This window comes from Oncorhynchus clarkii, chromosome 2 (genome assembly GCF_045791955.1).
Source record: "Oncorhynchus clarkii lewisi isolate Uvic-CL-2024 chromosome 2, UVic_Ocla_1.0, whole genome shotgun sequence".
Taxonomy (NCBI): domain Eukaryota; kingdom Metazoa; phylum Chordata; class Actinopteri; order Salmoniformes; family Salmonidae; genus Oncorhynchus; species Oncorhynchus clarkii.
In genome coordinates, this window is record NC_092148.1 from 69798579 (window position 1) to 69825402 (window position 26824).

The window sequence follows — 26824 nt, forward strand, 5'->3', positions numbered from 1 at the left end:
TTTGCATGCCTATCTCCTACTTTTGTGTATGGACTGTGGAGCTGTTTTTTTCTCTCCCTTAGACACACAGATTATGTTTTTGTGCTTATTGTCCCTGGTGTTGATTTATATAGTTGCCCCCCCCCCCCTACACACACACACCTCTCTTTCTCTGGGTTGTTTTTATATGCTGGAGAAGATCAGCTTTTGATTTCTTACTTGTCGAGACATATCATAGTTGACTAAAAATGTCATTGAATCTATCTTTTGATTTAAACCAGAGTATAGTTTGAATCCTAGAGGACCTCTGTCTGTCTGAGTGTGTATTTGATAATACAGTTATTTTTAACTGGTCCTATTATACCCAACATCATGAACTACACTCTGCTCTAGGCACAGTGCCAAGCCTGTCACTGATACATAATAGGCAATACATCAAATTGTGTGAGCGGGTGAGTGTGTAAGTGTGTGTGTGTGTGACTGTGTGTGTGTGTGTGTGTATTGTGATGTCATTTTGAGGACGATGAGAAGTTGGCAATGTGCATAGTGATGTCTATGTAACAATATAGCCACACATCAGTCTATTAAAACATGTTTTCAGTGAGAAGTAGGGATTGGTCTAAAGCCGAAAAAGAAAGGAAATTCACATGAGCACCACAATGCCTACCTCATCCATGCCCTACCAAGGTTTTCCAGCACACAGCTTTGACCTACTACAGTAGCTATGTTGGTCTATTGTACTTCAAACAATGTGTACAGTATGCAGGTTGCTTAATGTTCAAACCTTCTCAAACAGCTTAATTCATACTCTTAGAGGAGGTGCTTCCACAATAATGTGATGTTTGCACACCACACTAATCCCATTATACTACCTTTTCAGGCTTTGTTTTTATACTTACAAGATCATCATGCCTGATTGAGCGAACTGTTTTGTCTTGTAGTAATTAGGTGCCTGCCTGTAGTTCCTTAAACCTTTCTTTTAGCAATACATGCTATTGACAAAAAAATCTATCCTAGCATATGCCCAGTAGGTGCCCAACATAACAACAGGTGGTAGTGTGCTGGACACAGTCACTCATAAAGTCTATTTTGCCTGTCTGTAACCGTTAGCTGACCTGTGTAATATTGACAGAAGCTCAGAAACAATAATACACATTTACAATAGGTTTATATATAAATACAGCCTAATGATATATATATACAGTGGGGAGAACAAATATTTGATACACTGCCGATTTTGCAGGTTTTTCTACTTACAAAGCATGTGGAGGTCTGTAATTTTTATCATAGGTACACTTCAACTGTGAGAGACGGAATCTAAAACAAAAATCCAGAAAATCACATTGTATAATTTTTAAGTAATTAATTTGCATTTTATTACATGACATAAGTATTTGATACATCAGAAAAGCAGAACTTAATATTTGGTACAGAAACCTTTGTTTGCAATTACAGAGATCATACGTTTCCTGTAGTCCTTGACCAGGTTTGCACACACTGCAGCAGGGATTTTGGCCCACTCCTCCATACAGACCTTCTCCAGATCCTTCAGGTTTCGGGGCTGTCGCTGGGCAATACGGACTTTCAGCCCCCTCCAAAGATTTTCTATTGGGTTCAGGTCTGGAGACTGGCTAGGCCACTCCAGGTCCTTGAGATGCTTCTTATGGAGCCACTCCTTAGTTGCCCTGGCTGTGTGTTTCGGGTCGTTGTCATGCTGGAAGACCCAGCCAAGACCCATCTTCAATGCTCTTACTGAGGGAAGGAGGTTGTTGGCCAAGATCTCACGATACATGGCCCCATCTATCCTCCCCTCAATACGGTGCAGTCATCCTGTCCCCTTTGCAGAAAAGCATCCCCAAAGAATGATGTTTCCACCTCCATGCTTCACGGTTGGGATGGTGTTCTTGGGGTTGTACTCATCCTTCTTCTTCCTCCAAACACGGCGAGTGGAGTTTAGACCAAAAAACTATATTTTTGTCTCATCAGACCACATGACCTTCTCCCATTCCTCCTCTGGATCATCCAGATGGTCATTGGCAAACTTCAGACGGGCGCTGACTTGAGCAGGGGGACCTTACATGCGCTGCAGGATTTTAATCCATGACGGCGTAGTGTGTTACTAATGGTTTTCTTTGAGACTGTGGTCCCAGCTCTCTTCAGGTCATTAACCAGGTCCTGCCGTGTAGTTCTGGGCTGATCCCTCACCTTCCTCATGATCATTGATGCCCCACAAGGTGAGATCTTGCATGGAACCCCAGACCGAGGGTGATTGACTGTCATCTTGAACTTCTTCCATTTTCTAATAATTGCGCCAACAGTTGTTGCCTTCTCACCAAGCTGCTTGCCTATTGTCCTGTAGCCCATCCCAGCCTTGTGCAGGTTTACAATTTTATCCCTGATGTCCTTACACAGCTCCCTGGTCTTGGCCATTGTGGAGAGGTTGGAGTCTGTTTGATTGAGCGTGTGGACAGGTGTCTTTTATACAAGTAATGAGTTCAAACAGGTGCAGTTAATACAGGTAATGAGTGGAGAACAGGAGGGCTTCTTAAAGAAAAACTAACAGGTCTGTGAGAGCTGGAATTCTTACTGGTTGGTAGGTGATCAAATACTTATGTCATGCAATAAAATGCAAATAAATTACTTAAAAATCATACAATGTGATTTTCTGGATTTTTGTTTTAGATTCTGTCTCTCACAGTTGAAGTGTACCTATGATAAAAATTACAGACCTCTACATGCTTTGTAAGTAGGAAAACCTGCAAAATCGGCAGTATATCAAATACTTGTTCTCCCCACTGTATATATGTGTGTGTGTCTTGTAGCCCTGCAGAGGCATGGCTGATCTGGTGCTCTTCTCTCCCAGAGCTTTAATTGCTGCACTTGGCAGACAGTCACGACACCTGGTGATGGGGGGAGTTTAAAGGGAGAGAGAGGTTGGTGAGAAGGGAGGCAGAAAGAGAGAGTGTGTGTACATGTGTGTGTATGTGCGCATGCATGTGTGGGCGTGTACGTTAGCAGATCATTAGCTAAGTCTCTGTTTGGTAGCATGATGACCCGAGAAGCAGTAGCCCAGAGAACCAAAGCAGGGCTTAACTAACATGTCAACAGACACACACACACACAAATGCTGACCTTCCCAAAAAACACACACAACCGTCTCTCACACAGGCTAAGCATCACACACGTGTTCATTGGCCCATGGAGCCCTCAGACAGATCATAGGATGGATCAGAGATCATCTCTGACATCATTGCACACTGATGCTATAGATGTGAGCCATCTTAGCCAACGTGTGGAGGTACTGATACTGATAGACGCCAGCTAATAGGCAGGAGTCAGAGATGCATGCTGACACATATCTGCAGTATAACGTAATGTAATGTCTGACCCAGATCTGCATTTTCCCACTGACGGTAGAGGAGATCAATAGTCATGAAGGCTGTGTGTGGATGAGTAAAGCTGAACTGTGTTAGCCTGGCTCTTATTTCCCACGTTGATGAAAGTGGGTCAATACACTGCTCGTCTACACACACACACACACACACACACACACGGATGCATGCATACATACATACTATACATACATACATACATACACACACACACACACACGCATGCATGCATACATACATACTGTACATACATACATACACATACATACATATACACATACATACATACGTACGTACATACATACATACATACACAGACTTTGTGTCTCTCTTATGCACATTAATACCTATTGTTTAACAGAATACCCTTCTTTCCTATCTTATTTTCAGTCCACTCTCTCAAACGTACCTCTCTCTTCCTCTCTCATTGCTCTGCTGTGTTGTGCTCAGTGATCCAGCTCTGAGGGCTTGAAGGCCAGTGTTGGAGTAAACACAGTGAAATATTAATGAGTGTTCACAGAACACCAGGCCACAGCTCCAACAATGTAATAGGAGCAGGAAATGAACAGCTGTACGATACAGATACATTAACCTCCCAGATTCACATTATACCCTGCAATCCTGCAGCGAAACACACAATCAAATCAAATCAAATGGTATTAGTCACATGCGCTGAATGCTTACAGTGAAATGCTTACTTACGAGCCTCTAACCAACAATGCAGTTTCAAAAAAATATGGATAAGAATAAGAGATATAAGTAACAAGTAATTAAAGAGCAGCAGTAAATAACAATAGCGAGACTATATACAGGGGGGTACCGGTACCGAGTCAATGTGCAGGGGACACCAGTTAGTTGAGGTAGTATGTACATGTAGGTAGAGTTATTAAAGTTACTATGCAGAGAGTAGCAGCGGTGTAAAGAGAGGGTGTGTGTCTATGTGTGTATATAGTCCAGTTCTAAACTATGTCTATTTTAACTCAGTTGGCACTTTGTTTAGGTGGGCAGAGTTTGTGGTGTAAAGACCATGAAATGAACCTGAATCAGGGCTGCTCCCCCTTTACATCACACACACATGCAAGCATACATCAATTTCCACACAATGACATCTGAGTTCTTACCCTTACCTCTCACCTCTCTCTCTCACTCTCTTTCTCTCTCTCTCTCACTCACTCACTCACTCACTCACTCACTCACTCACTCACTCACTCATTCACTCATTCACTCACTCATTCAGACAGGAAATACACAATCTGTATCCTCCATGGATCAGCTGCTTCTTGGTTGAGAGCTTATTGAAGCAAGACTAAGTTTTGTTAGTGATCTCGAGGAAGTCTTCAACATAAGAGTTAATAAAATATTTACTAAATAAACTTAAGTTGATTAAAAAGTAATCAGGCTATATACAGGGTCAATGTGTGGGGGTACAGGTTAGTCGAGGCACATTTTACATGTAGGTAGGGGTAAAGTGACTATGTATAGATAATAAACAGCAAGTAGCAGCAGAGTAAAACAAATGAGGCGGGGGTCAATTCAAATAGTCTGGTTAGCCATTTGATGAGCTGATGAGCTGTTCAGCAGTCTTATGGCTTGGGGGTAGAAGCTGTTCAGAAGCCTTTTGGATCAAATCACATTTTATTTGTCACATGCTTTGTAAAAAAAATAGGTGTAGACTAACAGTGAAATGCTTACCCAACAATAAATATATTTTAAAATAGAAATAATAGACAAATATAAGGAAAAATAAATAACACAAAGAATAAATGCACAATGAGTAACTTTTCTATATACACGGGGTACCAGTACTGAGTCGATGTGCAGGGGGACGAGGTAATTAAGGTAGCTTTATGTACATATAGGTCGGGATAATGTAACTAGGCAACAGGATAGATAATAAACAGTAATAGCAGCATATGTGATTGTTACGGATACAGGTATCCTGTGTCTGTGTGAGTGTGTATCCTGTGTGTGTGGTTCTTTTCTCTCCTTCTCCCCTCACAGGTGAAAATCATCTCTCCCCAATCAGTCAACAATCAATCATCAATCAGAAGACACACCTCCTCCTGTTTCCTACCCTATCACAGTTCCTTTCCCTTGGTTTAAAAACCCCATCAGTTGTTTGCTCTAGAGCTCAATCTCTCTGTGTAAATGCCATGTATGTAGATCTCTCTGTTTCACTCTCTCTTTGTGTATTAACCTCTCTTTTGTTTGAGCACCTCCATAGCACTTTGTCCTCATCTGTGAGTATTGTTTTTGGTTATGGTGTTTGTGTTTGATTGCTGGTGGGAAAAGGGGAAACCAAGACAAGTCGCCCATGGGCATACACTACCTGTAGGTGAACTTTGTTAAATACACTAGTTAGAACTGGGCGGACCACCCACTGTATTTTTGGTTGGTTAGTTAGCTGTTGTTAAAGTAGGCTAGTCTAGCTTAAGGGTGTTTTGAATACTTATTGTTTCTTTTCTTGGGTCCAGCTCAGCCCCTTTTCCTGCTCCCCCCATTACCGTGTGTTTTCAAATAAACCTTGAGTTTGACGGCAGATTTCAGTTGTCGTGGTTATTTCGTTCACACTTTTACTTTGTCACAATTATAATTTGCATGAGTTATGTTACGGGTCTCATTACCATCACCCCCTAGACTGTCGGGCCAAAAGGGATTCGTAACAGTGATGATTCAAAACGGTTAGTGCAAAAAGAGTCCGGATAGCTATTGGTTAACTATTTATTTAACTATATAGCAGTCTTGGGGATAGAAGCTTTTCAGGGTGCTGTTGTTTCCAGACTTCCAGGCTTGCCATGAGGTAGCAAAGAGAACAATCTATGACTTGATGGCTGGAGTCCCGAATGGTGTAGCGGTCCTGGATGGCAGGGAGCTCAGCCCCAGTGATGTACTGGGCCATGCGGTTGGATGCCAAGCAGTTGCCATACCAAGCAGTGATGCAGCCAGTCAAGATGCTCTTAATGCAGCTGATTCCAATTGTAGCCAGTGGTATTAAGGGACCTTGCTGGGCTGTGCTTTAGTACTATGGACACTTATCCTGTCAATATGAAGTATTGTGCAAGTGGAGGGATGGAGGGTAAGAGAGATGGAGAGATGCGGGGTCTAAATTGGCTGGCTTTGTGGAAAGCCCTCCTGGGAGAGCCATTGATTATTAATAGGCAGCAGGCTGCATCAAAGACACTGGTACACTGGATATACAGTAGATACAGTTACAGATACTGCTACAGCGTGGTAGTACGAGTGGCCAATGGCACGGTCTAAGAGACCACGGAGACAGCATTTTTCCTGCAATTCTATTGGTCATTTCATCCTAATTTCAGCATTCCATGTCACCCATCTGAGGTTATTCTGAAATGTTTTCTGTAGTTAGAAACAGATATGAGTAGCATTCCTGAAACATTATTTAGTTAAAATATAATGTGATCTCTGAGAAATTACACTAATTGATTATACCCAAATTGGCCATTTTAATTTATAGGATTCATCTAATCTTTCATATACTGTATATAGTACCTAACATCTGATTTGGACCATACATCTTCCTAACAATGAGTAAGACATGAGGAATTTAATAAAATGATCAATACCCCCCCCCATGCAAATCTCCCCCCAACAACCAGTATACAATATTATGTCTGACAAGAAGTATGGAGTCGCTGCTTGGCAAATTGCTTCCCTGTGAAACTGGTGATGGTTTCTTCCCCTATTCAGAGAAATTTGCCATTTCATTTGCTTGCATTCACAGCCTATTGGAGCAGATGGATATGGAGGACATGCTGTGTCTTTGTTACCACTTGACACACTAGATGGTTAAGGATGAGAATATAAATAAGAATGTTACCTGTGGTGTACAATAAATCACCTTATCATAGTGCTAGGGATGAACTAAGGATTTAACCATATATACCGCTCAGTAAAATGTCACGGTGTAGCCCAGTACATACAGCATATTATCACAGGACTAGCGATGTAGCAGAGATCAGACAGTATGTGTGAACCATATAGTACTTATCACAATATCATTTGACTGTAAATAGCCTAATGTCTGTTCAGATTATACTGGTGCTGTGCTCTTACACAGTTAATCTCATTATGGACATCTTCAGATAGCACTGTATGGTGATCAGCCTGCAGTAAATCTATTAGCCTATTGGCCTATTAGCCTGGGGACAAGCTAACTGTGGTCCAGTGTGTTAATGTAACGCTAGGTGACTGACCAGTCTGTGTGTCTGACTGGCCGTAACATCTGTTGTAGAGCAGCGGAGAGCAGAGTGAATCAGGCTTTGAGGGGAGGTGTAAACACATTCACTACAGTCAGTGCACAGGCTAAATGACTGCAGGGCTGTGAAAACAGTCCATCCCTGTCCCAATGTTCTCTTTTACCCTTATTTCTGTCTCTCTCCTTCTTTATCTATATTTCCCCGTCCTCACGCTGTCCTCCTCTTTCACCCCCATCTTCCCTCCTCTTTAAAATCTCTCCATGCGAGGCAGCGATAACGTCAGACTATATAGCTGTGTTGGGGCTGTGTTGGGATTGTGTTGGGGCTGTGTTAAATTATCTTAATTTGATTACACAGCAGGAAATGCAAACTATTCAAGGTTTAAAAAGGCTTCTAAAGTTCGGAATTTACACTTGAACATTTCAAACTGGATTTACCCTAACAAAAAATGTATCAACCCCTACAAAAATGTCAGTTAATTATAATCCACACAATAATTCACATGCCCTGTTTCTGTAGGATTATTTTACTGCTGTGAGAAGGTTAAATTAAGATCCTACGTTTGTATATAGGTAAGTGTGCGTGCGTGCGTGCGTGCGTGCACAAGAGTGTCAGTGTAAGTGTGTGAGCGAGTGTGTGGATAGAGACCTGTGAGTGTGCATGGAATCAGTGCTGATGGAGTCAATGCAGATGGAGTCAGTGCAGAGCGTCCATGGGTGAGGATGTGCAGCCATTGGTTAGCTGTTCAACAGTCTTATTGCTCGGAGATAGAAGCTGTCTTCAGGTTCGAGACCTGAAGCTCCAGTGCCGCCTGCCAGACGGTAGCAGAGAGAACAGTCCATGTCTGGGATGGCTGAAGTCTGCCAATTTTCCTGACCTTCCTCAGACACCGAGTCATGGCAAAATTGATGTCAAGAACATCCCCATGGCAACTTCTGTTATAAGCTACTATGACTGGTTATGTCAAGACTGAATTATGCAAGGTGAAGTTTAGTGATACCAAAAGAATGTGTTCTGCTGACGTTTCACACATACTTTGCAAAAACACATCAGCGAATAAACACGATTGATAAAAAGTTCCCTTCCTCAACTCACATCTCTTTCTTCTGAGAAGGTAAACTCCTGGATGAAGTTTCAGCATCTCTTTCCACTTGTTACGAAATGAGGTTAGTTTCCATCCTGCGGTTGCCCCTTCAGTGAGACATCTTCATGGCGCAGCCAGGACCACAGAGCAGCAGTAGGACTTTATTTAAACCTCTTCTCTTTGAGAAGCTCTTAAGGATAGTTATGGGAAATAATGAGCTGGTGTTTCATTTAATATTAACTTCTCAGGAAATATATATTGAGTGATTTCCACAGACTCCTGTACAGGGTTCACATCAGGGTTCACATCCAGCAGCAGTTTACTGCAGAGGGGAACCAGAGGGAGAAAAATCATCTGATCAGCTAATACCACTAGCCTTCCAAAACACACACAGATAGGAGAGAGCTAATGCTAGATATGGATGCTGAATGTATCAGTGGTTAGAACAGGACCACTGTAGGGCCAGAGAGGTGTTGATGTGAAAACAAGTGGCATCAAGGATCCATGTCCTCATCAGACAATATGTGAAGTGGCCTTCCAGGTTCTAGCAGTTGTCAGTGTCTGAGGTGAGAAGGGGAAGAATGTTGATGAATGAGATATTGTCCTCCATGGAGGAAATTAATTTCCACATGCTCATACATAGACATAGAAGCCACCAACACTCATAACATTTACAATACCAAACCAAACTTCCCTACACCCATGACAGCAGATAAAACAGACAGAAGACAGACAGAAGACCGAACATTAAAAGTGGAATATCATCCATTAGCTGTTGAGGGTGTTTGTGGCTGTGGGGATGAAGCTCCTGCTGAACCTGACAGCAAAGGCACCAGTACCTGCAGCCATTTACACTTTTATTTTCTTATTTTTTACCTTCCTTTAACTAGGCAAGTCAGTTTATAAGTACACATTCTTATTTTCAATGATAGTCTAGGAACAGTGGGTTAACTGCTTTCTTCAGGGGCAGAACGACAGATTTTTACCTTGTCAGCTCAGCTCAGGGATTCGATCTCGCAACCTTTCAGTTACTAGCCCAACGTTCTAACCACTAAGCTACCTGCCGCTACCTCACACACACAGCCATCAGTCTCTCTCCTCGCCCCTACCTGGGCTCGAACCAGGGACCCTCTGCACACATCAACAACAGCCACCCTCAAAGCATCGTTACCCATCTCGCCACAAAAGCTTTGGTCCTTGCAGAGCAAGGGGAACCACTACTTCAAGGTCTCAGAGCGAGTGAAGTCACCGATTGAACCGCTATTAGCGCGCACCAACGCTAACTAGCTAGTTCTTTCACATCGGTTACATATACAGCATATAGACGCATACTGTTCATGCGTTTACACAAGAAGCAAATAAGCACGTACCCACACATTCACATCCAGAGGTGTGTCAGAAAATGACTGGTCCTATACCACAGCGGATACAGTATGATAATGTTAGCTGGGTTGAGCTGGGCCAGACAAGAGCAGAGCGTTCCAACAGAGAGAGGCAGAGCAGAGGGAGGCGTGAAGGTTAATGCCTACAGGGTACCGCCATCGATCTGACCCTCAGTGCCCCGGTGACTAACATCACTTCAGTAACTCAGTTCCATTTTGGTTTTGGTTCCCCCCACTCCCTCCCTCCCTCCAATGTGACAGACATGGGGAAACTCTTGTGATTGTCTTTCTCTTATGTGATTCTATCCTAACTTTGTGACACTCCATTGGCTGCTGGCATTGAAAACCTGTATATATATATATATATATATATATATATATATATATTTATTTTTTCTCACTCTCTTGTTGGGTCTAAAGGTGACTGAAGGATCTTTTCAAAAATGCACCTTTGTACTCTAAAAATAAGAATTGTTTGTTGCGTTGCTTTTAATCTCAATCTGCTTCTTCTCTAATTAATTTATATCAAAGTATGTATGCCTGTTGGAGATTGTAGGATGTTTCTCTCCTACTAAGTCACACACCATGAAGTTATTATCTATTCCTTTCTGCACTCATGTCTTCATGTCCTCTCAGTTTGTCACACGTCCCCTTGTTACTTACTGTATCTAAATATTTTTTTAAAAATTATTCCCTTTCTTCCCTCCCCTTCGTCCTCTTATCCTCTGTTGTCCTCCCCCCTTCTCCTCCCCATTCCACCTTCCTCTCTCTCTCCCTCTCTCTTTCTCTCCCAGGCGAGTGATGTGCGGTGCGAGTGGTGTGTGTGTTTAGCGAGAGCGTGAGCCAACGAGTGAGAGCAGTGTGTGTGGAGTGAGCGAGTGCAGAGCGAGCCACTCACACGGAGCATGCCTCTGCGTCCTGCAGCCGGCAAACATGAGCCACCCAGCTCTCCACAGCAGGACCAGCACACACACTCACACCCCTACACACACACCAACGGCAGCCAGGGGGCCAGCTCTGACAGCGGCAGCTCACGGGAAGAGGACAGCGGCATTCCCGTTTCTGTCAGTGTTTTCTCTTTCCGTCCCGCTCGGGAGCGGAGCCCCATTGCAGGAGGAGGCATGGCGCAGGACAAGGGCAACACGTTGGTGATCCGCATCGGAATACCGGACCTGGCACAGACGGTGAGTTACAGCCTCACTTTCATACTGTTGGACAGTTACTGTTACTGAGGGAGAGAGCTACTGGTGCCTCTCACCCTCTATACCATTCTGTTGCATCTATATTCTCCTATCCTCTCTCGCTGTTCCCTATACTCTCTCTGCAGCCTTTTCTCTTTGTGTTCCTCAGTCTTTCTCTCTTTCTCACTCTCGCCTATTCTATTTGCTCATCGGATTGTTTCCTTCCTCTTTTTCTCTCCCTGTCTTCTTCTCACTGTCTCTTTCTCTCCCTCTCTATTCTATCTCTATTTTTCTCTCGCTAATAAATCTCTACCTCTTCATTAGGTCAGCTGCAGCTGACTTTGACAACTGGGCTCTTGACAACTGGGAGAGGGGGAGGGAGGAGTAAACCGATGGATGGAAAAGGGAGGGAGAGAGGACGGGAAAGGTATAAGGAGACAAGTAAAGGTGTAGAGAAGACATGTGTGTGGCCTTGTTCATTCAGAGAGCAGGGGGAAGAGTTTTCTCTGAACTGTCAAGCTTATATATTCTGTGTGTGTTGTATGTGCATGTAATTTGTGTATGTGCATGCATAAGTGATGTGGAGGTGTTTCCCCTGGGGCTTGGGGGTGGGGATGTCTCCTGGGATGAAGGTTCACTGTTTCAGGCTTTGACTGATATCCTAGGCCCTGTTCCCCTGTGCTCTGGCTCTCTACCTGCCAGCTGCCTGCTTGCTACCTGCTGTTGGTTGTTGTCTGGCTAAATGACTGCAGAACCCCTGCTCAGATCCCTTCAAGCATTTCTCACGCCTCACTATGCATGGATCCCTTCTCTGAGCTACTGTATGTGTCTGTGTGTGATCATAAATGTGTGCCTGTGTATGTGTCCCTGTGTGTGCCTGTGTGTGTGGCAGATGTTGGCAGTAGGTTGCAGAAGGTGACAGGGGACAGAGCAGATGTCCAGATGCTAATAAGGCTGTGTGTGTTTCAGCCCCCCCTCTTCTCTTTCTCTCCTCTCTCTCCTTTCACCAGCCAGATGGACTTAGAGCACAGGGCCTGAGTGACAGACTGACAGTTACTAATGAGAGAGAGAGATGGAAAGAGGACACTCGGGACAGGGAATTCCCTTATCGTCATCTCCCTCTCTCCACTGCAGGGCTGTTTGGGGCCGTAGAGGTTGGAGAAGGTTGTACTAAGTTGATTTATGGTTAATGGAATCTATTAGCCTTCACCCACACACATGCTATTGAAATCAAACTGCACTGGAATGGTAGAAAATATAATTTCTGTGTTTGTGAAAAGTCTATAGAGAGCCATGTAAAAGGCATCCCAGCCAGGTTTGATTGTTGTACATGAAATGGTACTCCTATGGCATGTTGTGGCAGGTCATGTGTAATAGCATTCTTAATGGAGGGAACTCTATGTAACTACAGTATATACTGTGTACAATGCTGTAATCCCAATGGTATTACAACTAAAGTATACTGTTGTATGAGCCTGAGGCCAGAGTGGCTGTTACAATAATCATCATGCTTTATTGCTTCATCTAAACCATTAGGAGGTTTAGGAAATGTCTGACCAGAGGGTCAAGCTGAATCAGTACTTCACCAAAGGGAACAAAGCCTAGTAGGGGAAGTAGAATAATGGAAATGTTGTTCCCTGCTTGTCCCTCCCACACGCTCACACATTCACTATGAGGTCTGGTTTCAAACAACGAAAGAAAAATAAAGTTAAAGCAGAATTGAATCCGTAGTCAGCGGGAAGGAAAGGAGTCATGTTATTTACATCAAAGCCCCTGCAGATGATCGTAGATGAGTCATATGGCTTATTAAAGTGTGTGATATGAATTCACTGAGGAAGGAATTCACTCAGATGTCTTTCTAAGAATGAATAATAGAGTAATGTGAATGTAATAGAGTCCCACAGTTGTCTGGTCAGGGACAGCTAGCTCTGTAGCAGAATCCACTGGTCAGGGACAGCTAGCTCTGTAGCAGAATCCACTGGTCAGGGACAGCTAGCTCTGTAGCAGAATCCACTGGTCAGGGACAGCTAGCTCTGTAGCAGAATCCACTGGTCAGGGACAGCTAGCTCTGTAGCAGAATCCACTGGTCAGGGACAGCTAGCTCTGTAGCAGAATCCACTGGTCAGGGACAGCTAGCTCTGTAGCAGAATCCACTGGTCAGGGACAGCTAGCTCTGTAGCAGAATCCACTGGTCAGGGACAGCTAGCTCTGTAGCAGAATCCACTGAGAAAGAGGGTAAGGATGCTAAAGTGATACATAGCCCATGTTTCTGTTTATATAGCAACAAGGCAAGGCATTCACTTTTCATTACCGTGGTACAATACAACGTTACAGTACTGTGGTGTTGCTACTGTCCTGGTTTTGTTTCTACTGCTGGTCAATCTGTTGTAGAAGACACATGAGAGACTGGTTGATTATGTGATCATTATTATGGTTGTGGTATTAAGTATTGTCATTTTGGCCATTGGCTACCCCTGAATATGTTGATCATATAATGTAAACTCCCTTTTTATAACTCCAGCCATCTTGTCCCAATATGTTGTCTTGTTGGCATATTATCTTGCTGTAGGTGTTGGACTAAGAGATGCGAAGTTCCGGGTTCGATTCCCATTTGCATCCGCTCCCAAATTCACCGCAATATTATCTGTTTAGATCCTGGGGATATTTTGCACTGAGTGTAAAATGTAGCGTTGGCATCAGTGCTGTAGGGTTTTCCTAGCTGTTGCCTGCCTAGCTGAAGAGATCTAGCCTATTGAAGCTCAGACACTGCATGCCTTATGGTCAGCTGGACTGGGGGGAAGATAATGAAGATGGGAAAAGAATGGAATATGGAATGGAATGGAATAAATGGAACATGGAATAAGCAAACATACAAACATACTTGCCTGTGCTCTGTCTGTATCTCTCTCTCTCTCTATATATATCTCTCTGCCTCGTCCCTCGTTCCCTCCCCTTCTCTCTGATAATACTGTATTACTGATGATGATTAATGTAGCTAAACTACAAGGGCTCTAAACTGACTGTGTAATTAACCATCATTAATTATCTCCCTCTGTTTTAACTCTATTATTCTCTATCTTTTTGACTCTCTTTCTCCCAGACCTTTTTTCTGACTCTTTTTGTCCCTGTCTCTTTTCTTCTCTTTTCTTTCCCTATCTATTCTATATCTCCACCCCCCCCCCCCCCACCCCCCCCACCCATCTCTCTCTCTTCTACTTTCTACCACATCCCTTGTTTTTAAGCGTGCCTTGCCTGTTCTTCTGGCTCAAGTGTCTCACACACACACACACACACACACACACACACACACACACACACGCACAGAAATCTCCTGGCAGTGCGTGTCTCCTCTTTAGTAAGCACCTCACATCCCCCTGTTGGTATTTTTAGTTTCTTTCACAGTAGCAGTGGCACGAGACAGAGTTTCCATCTCCCTCCCAACTCTCTCCTGGGGCCCTTCATCTCCCTCTCTCCCTATACCTCCAAACTTTCCCAACTCTCCCTCCCTCCCTCTCTCTCTCCATATCCCTCCCTCTCTCTCTCTCTCTCTCTCTCTCTCTCTCTCTCTCTCTCCATATCCCTCCCCACTTCTCTCTCTCTCTCTCTCCCTCTCTCTCTCCATATCCCTCCCTCTCTCCCTATACTTCCCAACTCCCCCCCCCCCTCTCTCTCTCTCTCACACTGTCCCTCCATATCCCACCCTACTCAATTGGCAATTAAAAAAATTGATAAAACTACATCTTATGGAACAATGCAGACTGTGAGGGGACTCACACACACACACACACACACACACACACACACACACAAGCTAGGACACACTCTACACACAAGTAGACTGTGGTATTGTTATATGGTGATATTGTACATATTTTGTTGTGGATAAGTAGTGGTGTAGTACTGTTATATTTTAAATTTATTTTAAACTTTTTTTGTGTGATGTGCCTTAATGTGTTTGGACCCCAGGAAGAGTAGCTGTTGCGTTGGCAGCAGCTAATGGGGATCCCTAATAAAACCAAAAATACAAATTGTTGTACAGATAGGGAGGGATGACCCAGCATAGCCCAGCTCCCCTTACTTCTTCCTTCTATCCCCCCCCCTTCCCTCTGTTTTTCCCTACCCGTCCCTCCCTCCATCTCCCTACCTGCTTCCCCATCTTCCAACAGCTGCCTTCATACAAAGAATGAGAAATAGCGCGAGAGTATTAAATAGTGAGAGAGCAGTGGTGGTCAGTGCCGTTTAAGATGAGGGTATGACTGTATATTTTTGATTTCTATTACAGCATATTGGATGACTGTCATTCATATTCCATTCACCCAGTTCAATGTAATAGTGATAGGTTTAGGCTACTACATGATACTCAAATGTCCCCTATACCCATCATGAGGTTGCTACAACCTTGCCTATGAATGAAAGTTTCCAACGTAGGTGCAGACAGGTCGAGAGACAAATTTGAGGTGACAGAAAGTGACAAAAAGACAGCCAGTGACACATTCAATACCGACTTGCACACTCTTGCCTGCATCTAGATGATATAGGGTTTAATCATTAGTCCAACAGTTGCAAATGAGAATTTTTATTGGACAAATTCAGATATGTTTATCCTAATTTTGTTCCGTTTGCTTCCGTTTAAGACATTTCTTTCAACAGAATCTGCAGAATGAATACACCCCTGATCACGTGTAAACACAGTTCACTTTCATTGCAGCCACGTTGTATTCCTTTTCACATCTATGCGCTCTCCTCCTCTCACATTTTCCCTTCGCATGTGGACTTCAACGTACAATACATCAGCTGTATTTGACCAGGTGAAAAAACGTTTCCAAGCTCTGACACACACACTTATCCCACCAGACATGCCACCAGGGGTCTTTTCACAGTCCCCAAATCCAGAACAAATTCAAGAAAGCGTACAGTATTGTATAGAGCAGAAAAATTAACAGCAAAAATTAACAGCTCAAATTAACAGCAAACCTGGTTTAAAAAAACAGATAAAGCAACACTTCACGGTACAGCCTCTTTCCCCTATTTGACCTAGATAGTTTGTGTGTATGTATTGAGATGTAGGCTACATGTGCCTTTTTTAATTGATGTAGTTCTGTCCTTGAGCTGTTCTTGTCTATTTATGTTCTGTTTTAAGCCATGTTATGTGTGGACCCCAGGAAGAGTAGATGCTGCTTTTGAAACAGCTAATGGGGATCCTAATAAAATTCTAAATTCCAAAAAGCCAAACCATATAATAACCGCTACACACAGCCTACATCATTGTCACCATATTAACTAAAGTAACACCATAGTCAACATAGTTAATATAACTAAAGTGTTAGTAAACCCACTACAATCATGCAGTAATGTTAGTGTACAGTTGTCACGCCCTGGCCTTATTTATCTCTGTTTTCTTTATTATTTTTGGTTAGGTCAGGGTGTGACGAGGGTGGTATGTGTGTTTCGTCTTATCTAGGGTTTTTTGTATATCTATGGGGTTTTGCAATTGTCTAGGTAAATGTAGGTCTATGGTGGCCTGAATTGGTTCCCAATCAGAGACAGCTGTTTATCGTTGTCTCTGATTGGGGATCCTATTTAGGTTGCCATTTTTCCATTTTGGTTTTGTGGGTTATTGTCTATGTTTAGTTGCATGTCAGCACTCGTGGTTATAGCTTCAAGGTAGTTTTGTTAAAGTGTTCTTTGTTTTAATAAAATAAGAATGTATTAATCTCACGCTGTGCCTTGGTCTCATCGTTATGACGAACGTGACAACAGTCAGTAAGCAGTTTAGAACTTACTCTCTCTTGCTTTTTCAGTTTGGAAGAAATTGATTTGTTAACTGTTCAACTATTGTCTTTCTCTTTGAGTCAAGTACTCACCACATGTTATGCAATGCAGTGCTAGCTAGCTTATGCTTTCAGTACTAGATTTTTTCCCCCAAGATGGCACAGCAGTAAGATGTTTTTGTCCCATGTAAATATTGTCTTTTTCGGGGGGTTTTGTATACATTTCATTATATTTCAATCACTTTTTTCCATTTTCAAATTAAATATACCTTCCTGCAACCCGCCTCACCCAATGGGGTACGGATCTGCTATTTTTTAGACCTTATCGGAACCTCCATCAGAAGCTAGCCAGCTAATTAGCTACTAGCTATTTAGTCATTGTTAGCCACTGATGGCAGTTTTTACCTTTAGCATGGACATCAGCCGCTTTAGCCCGGATAATACCTGCCAGTCTGCAAAGTGCGATATCAGCCCTGAGCATATAGGACTGCTTTCTTTCCCAGTACATCACCGGAATCCTGCCGCAAGCTCTGGACCATTACACCGGATCTTTGCAGCTAGCTAGCTGCTACCGAGTGGCTAATGTGGCTAAGCATGCACTAGTTAGCCTCAAGCTAGCATCGAGCTAGGCCCATCTCCCGGCTAGCAAACGAAGTACACCAACTACAATACCTCTCTTGCCAATTTGGCGTGGACCCTTTGACGACACGGCGCCCCGACGATCCATCGCGACTGGTCAGCCAATGTGCTATCCCTGGCCCGCTAGCTTCCTGAACACTGTTCGCCTAGCATAGTAATCGACTATCTATTGCTGCTCATTGGACCCTATGATCACTCGGCTACACAGCTGATGCCTGCTGGACTGTTCATTAACATGGTACTTCATTTTGTTTACCTATCGGCCCCAGCCTTGAACTCAGTGTGTAGATAACTGACCCTCTCTGCCCATTTATCGCCATTTACCCACTGTTGTTATCTTAGACACGTTGTCTTAGCTATCCCAATCAACACCTGTGATTGCTTTATGCCTCTCTCTAATGTCAATATGCCTTGTATACTGTTGTTTAGGCCAGCTCTCATTGTTTTATTTTACTGTGGAGCCCCTAGTCCTGCTCATCATGCCTCAGATAGCCCCCTTGTCCCACCCCCACACATGCGGAAACTGCACCTAGTTTAACTGGCACCTCCAGAGATGCAACTTCTCTCATCAATGCCTAGATTTACCCCCACTGTACTCGCACCCTACCATACCCTTGTCTGTACACTATGCCCTGAATCTATCCTACCACACCCCAGAAATCTGCACCTTTTATTCTCTGTTCCCAAAGCACTAGACAACCAGTTCTTATAGCCTTCAGCCGTACCTTCATCCTACTCCTCCTCTGTTCCTCTGGTGATGTAGAGGTTAACCCAGGCCCTGTGTGTCCCCAGGCGCTCTCATCTGCTGACTTCTGCAACCTTAAAAGCCTTGGGTTCATGCATGTTAAAAACTTCTTAGGGCTAGACGGGACAACTTAACATCAGGAGCCTCCTCCCTAAGTTTGCTTTATTCACTGCACACTCCGCCAACCCTGATGTCCTAGCCGTGTCTGAATCCTGTCTTAGGAAGGCCACCAAACATTCTGAAATTTCCATCCCCAATTACAACATTTCCATCAAGACAGAAAGTTAAATCTAAAGTCGGCTTCCTATTTTGCAACAAAGCCTCCTTCACTCATGCTGCCAAAACATACCCTCATAAAACTGAATATCCTACTGATCCTTGACTTCGGCGATGTCATCTACAAATTTGCATTCTCCACTCTACTAAGCAAATTGGATGCAGTCTATCACAGTGCCCATATACCACCCACCACTGCGACCTGTATGCTCTCGTTGGCTGGTCCTCTGAGCATATTCATTACCAAACTCACTGGCTCCAGGTCGTCTTTAAGTCTTTGCTAGGTATAGCTCTGCCTTATCTCAGCTCACTGGTCACCATAACAACACCCACCCGTAGCACGCGCTCCAGCCGGTATATTTCACTGGTCATCCCCAAAGCCAGCATCTGCTTTGGCCGCCTTTCCTTCGAGTTCTCTGCTGCCAATGACTGGAACGAATTACAAAAATCACGGAAGTTGGAGACTTATATCTCCCTCACTAACTTTAAGAGTCAGCTGTCAGAGCAGCTTACCGATCACTGCAGCTATACACAGCCCATCTGTAAATAGACCATCCAACCAACTACCTAAACTTGTAATCCTCCATCTCAGCATTGTTTAATTACTGCTTATAAATCCCTTTTTCTCTCTCCATCTGTATGTGTGTTCGCTAGTGGTTCCTCTGGTCAGTGTGTGATAACTCAGACACACCTTCTTCCAGTAGGCCATGGGAAACACACCCTGGAAATGTGTGTGTGTGCGTGCGCATGTGTGTGTTCAGTGGATATTAGAAGCTGTATTTGCTCTGGGCTCTCTGTGACTTTGTGCCACATGGTTGAACTCTTTGGGTCACTGATGTGAGTGAGTGTGGGGTGGTTTGGTGTGGGGAGACCAGTGATGTGAGTGGGTTTGGGGTGGGGGGGACCAGTGACGTGAGTGAGTTTGGGGTGGGGGGACCAGTGATGTGAGTGAGTTTGGGGTGGGGGACCATTGATGTGAGTGTAAGTTGAGCTGTCCATGGTTGTGTATGAGTGTGCATAAGATATAGTGAGAGAGTTGAGATAAAGAGAGAGGGAGGGGGGAAGAAAGAGAGGCATTGGGAGAAAAGGAGAGATGTAGTGAGACTGGGACAGGGAAAGAGGGAACAAACTGATTTGTAAGTGTGTGAGTGTAATTATTTGGTGAAATTGTAATGACTTTGGCAACATTTTCAACAGCCTTTTACCAACCCTTAGTAAACTTCTGGAAAAAATTGTGTTTGACCAGATACAGTGCCTTGCGAAAGTATTCGGCCCCCTTGAACTTTGCGACCTTTTGCCACATTTCAGGCTTCAAACATAAAGATATAAAACTGTATTTTTTTGTGAAGAATCAACAACAAGTGGGACACAATCATGAAGTGGAACGACATTTATTGGATATTTCAAACTTTTTTAACAAATCAAAAACGTAAAAATTGGGCGTGCAAAATTATTCAGCCCCCTTAAGTTAATACTTTGTAGCGCCACCTTTTGCTGTGATAACAGCTGTAAGTCGCTTGGGGTATGTCTCTATCAGTTTTGCACATCGAGAGACTGAAATTTTTTTCCCCATTTCTCCTTGCAAAACAGCTCGAGCTCAGTAAGGTTGGATGGAGAGCATTTGTGAACAGCAGTTTTCAGTTCTTTCCACAGATTCTCGATTGGATTCAGGTCTGGACTTTGACTTGGCCATTCTAACACCTGGATATGTTTATTTTTGAACCATTCCATTGTAGATTTTGCTTTATGTTTTGGATCATTGTCTTGTTGGAAGACAAATCTCCGTCCCAGTCTCAGGTCTTTTGCAGACTCCATCAGGTTTTCTTCCAGAATGGTCCTGTATTTGGCTCCATCCATCTTCCCATTAATTTTAACCATCTTCCCTGTCCCTGCTGAAGAAAAGCAGGCCCAAACCATGATGCTGCCACCACCATGTTTGACAGTGGGTATGGTGTGTTCAGGGTGATGAGCTGTGTTGCTTTTACGCCAAACATAACGTTTTGCATTGTTGCCAAAAAGTTCAATTTTGGTTTCATCTGACCAGAGCACCTTCTTCCACATGTTTGGTGTGTCTCCCAGGTGGCTTGTGGCAAACTTTAAACAACACTTTTTATGGATATCTTTAAGAAATGGCTTTCTTCTTGCCACTCTTCCATAAAGGCCAGATTTGTGCAATATACGACTGATTGTTGTCCTATGGACAGAGTCTCCCACCTCAGCTGTAGATCTCTGCAGTTCATCCAGAGTGATCATGGGCCTCTTGGCTGCATCTCTGATCAGTCTTCTCCTTGTATGAGCTGAAAGTTTAGAGGGACGGCCAGGTCTTGGTAGATTTGCAGTGGTCTGATACTCCTTCCATTTCAATATTATCGCTTGCACAGTGCTCCTTGGGATGTTTAAAGCTTGGGAAATATTTTTGTATCCAAATCCGGCTTTAAACTTCTTTACAACAGTATCTCGGACCTGCCTGGTGTGTTCCTTGTTCTTCATGATGCTCTCTGCGCTTTTAACGGACCTCTGAGACTATCACAGTGCAGGTGCATTTATACGGAGACTTGATTACACACAGGTGGATTGTATTTATCATCATTAGTCATTTAAGTCAACATTGGATCATTCAGAGATCCTCACTGAACTTCTGGAGAGAGTTTGCTGCACTGAAAGTAAAGGGGCTGAATAATTTTGCACGCCCAATTTTTCAGTTTTTGATTTGTTAAAAAAGTTTGAAATATCCAATAAATGTCGTTCCACTTCATGATTGTGTCCCACTTGTTGTTGATTCTTCACAAAAAAATACAGTTTTATATCTTTATGTTTGAAGCCTGAAATGTGGCAAAAGGTCGCAAAGTTCAAGGGGGCCGAATACTTTCGCAAGGCACTGTACAATGTTATTTCACAGTAAACAAATTGACAACAGAATTTCAGCATGCATATAGGGAAGGACACTCAATAAGCACGGCTGAGAGAAGTTGATTGATTAAATGATTGTGGGGGCTGTCTTGTTAGACTTCAGTGCAGCTTTTGATATTATCGATCATAGTCTGCTGCTAGAAAAACGTATGTGTTATAACTTTACACCCCCTGCTATAATGTGGATAAATAGTTACTTGTCTAACTTCCATCTTTAATGGAAGCCTTTAATGGAAGCCTCTCAAATATAATCCAGTTAGAATCAGGAATTCCCCAGGGTAGCTGTTTAGGCCCCTTGCTTTTTCAATTTTTACTAAGGACATGCTACCAACTTTGAGGAAAGCCAGAGTATCTATTCATGCAGATGATTCAACACTATACATGTCAGCTACTACAGCGACTGAAATTACTGCAACACTCAACAAAGAGCTGCAGTTAGTTTCAGAGTGGGTGGCAAGGAATAAGTTAGCCCTAAGTATTTCTAAAACAAGAAGCATTGTATTTGGAACAAAACACTCACTAAACCCTAAACCTCAACTAAATCTTGTAATATATTACGTGGAAATTGAGCAAGTTGAGATGACTAAACTGCTTGGAGTAACCCTAGATTGTAAACTGTCATGGTCAAAACATATTTATGCAGTAGTAGCTAAGATGGGGGAGAAGTCTGTCTATAATAAAGCAATGCTCTGCCTTAACATGATCAACAAGGTCGGTCCTACAGGCCCTAGTACTGTCACACACCTTGACTACTGTTCATTCGTGTGGTCAGGTGCCACAAAAAGGACTTTGCATTTGGCTTAGAACAGGGCAGCATGGCTGACCCTTGGATGTACACAGAGAGCTAATGTTAATAATATGCATGTCAATCTCTCTTGGCTGAAAGTGGAGGAGAGATTGACATCATCACTACTTTTATTTATGAGTGGTATTGACATGTTGAATGCACATAGCTGTCTGTCTAAACTACTCGGAAACCCATGCATACCCCACAAGACATGCCACAAGAGGTCTCTTCACAGTCCAAGTCTAGAACAGATTATGGGAGGCACACATTAGTACATAGAGCCATGACTACGTGGAACTCTATTCCACATCAAGTAACTGACGCAAGCAGTACAATTTGATTTAAAAAACGTATAAAAAACACAGTATGGAACAGCAGGGACTGTGAAGCAACACAAACATTGGCACACACACACACACACAACATACGCACTATACATACACATGGATTTAGTAATGTAGACATGTGGTAGTGGTGGAGTAGGGGCCTGAGGGTACACAGTGTGTTGTGAAATCTGTGAATGTATTGCAATGTTATAAACATTTTATAAACTGCCTTAATTTGGCTGGACCCCTGCTTTGGCAGCAGCTATTGTGGAACCACAATAAATACAAATATAAACATGTTTGTGCCAATAAAAATTGATTTCAGGAGACCTAGAAAGAGAATGAGGAAAAGATAGGAGAGATGCAGTATAGTCAGTTTGTCAGTTTTCTGTTCAATATTTTAGTGGTATCCTGTACTGGCTGTTCCTCCTTATTCTCTTGACTATGGGGATTATTGTCTTCATGACTCCTGGAGATTCCTACTGTAAACTGTGTGTGTGTGTGTTCCTAGATTCTGGAGACCAGGGGATGTTGTCGACCTTCCATCCTGCCAACTCCCCTGTGGCAATGGCATAGACTAAGATATTCATGGAGCTAGAGGGGGTTCAAGGAGTGTTAAGTAGAATAAGGACTGTGCAGTAGAATATAGGCTTACTTTATGTTTCCCTTCGGCATATGTCAATTATGAGCATGTCTCATTTATGTATATACATTTACACATTTATGCTTGGGGGATAAGTGGGTGGATGGGAGGGAGGGATAGGCAGGTGGATGGGAGGGATTGGGTGGGTGGATGGGAGTGGTGAGCGGGTGGTGGAATAAGGGGTTGGGGTTGTTGTATTGTTTTTCTTTATGTTCTCATATCTGATCATCTATAAATAAAGTACTTTTTTTTTAAACATGCGCCAAAGTGCCAATTTCAGTGTTGCTGTTTACTGTTGCTATTACTTGGGAAAGGGGATACCTAGTCAGTTGTACAACTGAATGCATTCAACTGAAATGTGTCTTCTGCATTTACCCCAACCCCTCTGAATCAGAGAGGTGCGAGGAACTGCCTTTATCAACATCCACTCGTTGGTGCCCGGGCACAGTGGGTTAACTGCCTTGCTCAGTGTCAGAACAACATATTTTTTACCTTGTCAGCTCTGGGATTCGATCCAGCAACCTTTTGGTTACTGGCCCAACGCTCCTACCCACCAGTCTACCAGGTAGCCTATGCTATTTAATAAACTGTAGTATCAATCCACAATGGAATAGGACAGAATATTCCGTGCCCCCAGACCAATTAGAGTTGATGACAACGCAAAGACCATCAATAACCAACAGAGCTTGAGACGAACAAATTCAGTATTAAGCCATGGAACACCTTGATTGGCCAGTGAGTGGCCAAGCCCTCGTCAAACCTACTTGGCCATTCATCAAAACTCCGCCATTTTGATCTATCAGCTATTGGGCTCATAATAACAGCTGTAAAATAGCAAACATATTTCTGACACAACCTCGGACATATAGCGCTACCGCCAGCATTTAGATTTACCATTGCGTTGTTTGTTAAAATAGATCCCTCTGTCAGATTCCAATCCTTCTGCATTTAACAAATCCATTCTTTTAGGTAGTAAAGCGCAGGTCAACATTACAACCTCCAACCATTAATAAACCATTTAATACACATTTTAAAAAACATTCCGAGGGCCTCTACTAAGAGGTTGGATGATTGACATTTACCTACGAAGAAAGTTCCTTTATCTAAGGGAAGTCAATAATACACACATGTTATGTGTGCGTGCCTGCATGTATGTATGTAGGGACAGGGTGTAAGAATACAGGTAGTCCTTGTGTCCTGTCTGCCTTGTCCTGGAGGTTTCAGAGATAAGGTCCTACTTGAGAATTTAGGGGAAGTCATTGAGTACGTTTACATGCACACTAATAATTCAATATTAAATTGATTATGGCACAAGGCCAAGTATGGCATTAGTCATGTAAATGCCATACTCTGCTTATCTTAATCGGCATAAGATCATATTCGAAGTAAGCATACACTGATTAAAACACCTGATTTTCTGAGCAATCTTTCAAATTATTAGAACATGTAAACAAACACCTTAATTGGATTTCCAGTGGTGCAGATCAGATCGAATATACATGTGCCAGCATCGGGTAGTGCAATCCTCCCTCTTACTGTATGCACGAGTGAAGTGAGTATGCATCTTATAAATAGTTTTTGCATACAAACTTTACATGTCCGAACTCAAAATCAACAATTAATTTGATTGCCGATGTCCTGCATTTATCAGGTAGCCTAATTTCAGATGTGTCCATGTAAACAGGATTATTAAGGGAATCGTCTTCTTTATGTACATTCTTTTAAACAAACTATTATATGTGACGGACCCAACTCGATTCTGTCTTATGTAGCAAAATTTGGAATCACATTTTTTACATTGGATAAAAGTAGAGACTAGAGCTCGAAAAATCTATGTCATACACTACAGTTGAGGAGCAATGGGAAAGTCATTTTGCTTTGAAAGTTGATAAAGAAAATTTCCCTGAAATGTTTTGGTATACTTACTGGAGAGATAGTCTTTGTCTACACCCATTCAACATCGTTCACACCCTCTTAAGCCGTAGCCCCACCCATCTCTTTAAAGATTCGCAAGTGAGTCCATGTGCTAAACAGAGTGAGTAAGGTAGTGTAGTAAACAATTAAAGATTTCAAGACAAAGTGGTGAAAGTAGTAGCAAAAATACACTTTATCTAGTCCTTGGCCTATATCCTAATTTGACTTTGGTGCAGGTCATGTTGTTTTTCACATTACCATCTCTGGTAAACACACAGTATATAAAATACAATCTTATTTGTCGCATGCACAGGATACAGAAGGCTTAAATGGTACAGTGAAAAGGTTACTTTCATATTTGCATAGTAGCAATATCAAAAACAGAAAGTATCCAGATAAATGTTGTGTAAATGTTTTATTAATATTAGATTATTCTTACCTACACACAATTGTCTAAATTGATGGGACATGTGAAAGAAATGCTGTAACCACCCCCCAGCCACATTTAGCTAAGTGGGCTAGTAACTATTGTCTAGACATGTACACATGTTTATGAAATACAATAAATAACCGTAATCACCACCAGACACACCTTGCAAACTTGATGGGTAATAATCTGGCAAAGAGGAGTCTTTTGTCTAGCTGCTAGCTAAACAATTAACCTAATGGTGCGTTCAAGACAACTGGGAACTTGGAAGAATACAAGGTCAAATCATGACGCCACTGACCTTCAGGTCGCAAAGTTGGGGCTCTAGAAAGAGGCCCGAGTTCCCAAGTTGAAATTCCAAGTTGGATGACCGTCGGAGCTCATTTTTTCAGAGTTTCCAGTTGTCTTAAAAGAACTGAAGTCAGAAGACGGAAATTTACGAGTTCCCAGTACCCAGTTTTGAACGAAGCAATAATCCCAACCCATATTACTAGCAATACAAACTGATTATCAAAGCTAGCCCCCATGCATGAATCTGCAGGTCGCTAGAGCTAACCAACTAGGTTCAATGTTAGCTATCTAGGTTATAACTAGCATTGCAAATGGATTTCTGACATACGAATAATATTACTACAGTTCTTCATATCTTCCAAAAAATCTGTGGTAAAAATAATTATCTACACATACTGAGCAGCTCATGTTCTAGACAGAAGCTTGCTACATGGCAGACCAATCCGAACTCATCTCTCGGCATGTCCAGCCCATCCATTTTCTCAGCCAATCATGGCAAGCTGAATGTTCCTGTCTTTTTCCGTGGCTTAAACAACTAGGCTCCTAATTTAACAATTGTATACGTGTTTACAAATGGCATACAAATTTGTTATTAAGGCACATGAAAATTCACACGTTCCAGAAGGCATTTCTGCCAAACAAACACATTTTGATAAAAGTAGTGACATGCGACATATGCATAGTTTAATGAAACAATATTAAATACCTGACTATTCACAATAATCATATTATTGTTTCCATGTAACCATGCTCATTATGTTTGTGTGTTGTCCCTCCCTCCCTCCCTCCCTCCCTCCCTCCCTCCCTCCCTCCCTCCCTCCCTCCCTCCCTCCCTCCCTCCCTCCCTATCTCTTCTC

At 42.8% G+C, this 26824-nt stretch overlaps 1 protein-coding gene across 1 annotated transcript in view; it reads left to right on the forward strand.

Moving 5' to 3' along the window:
* Positions 1-26824, forward strand: part of LOC139373057 (SH3 and multiple ankyrin repeat domains protein 3-like) — a 380732-nt gene that overhangs the window by 64762 nt on the left and 289146 nt on the right. Inside the window, exon 2 of the mRNA XM_071113096.1 lies at positions 10852-11241. Within this exon, the coding sequence (XP_070969197.1) occupies positions 10963-11241 (279 nt within the window). The 5' untranslated portion in view covers positions 10852-10962. The remainder of the gene's footprint in view (positions 1-10851; positions 11242-26824) is intronic.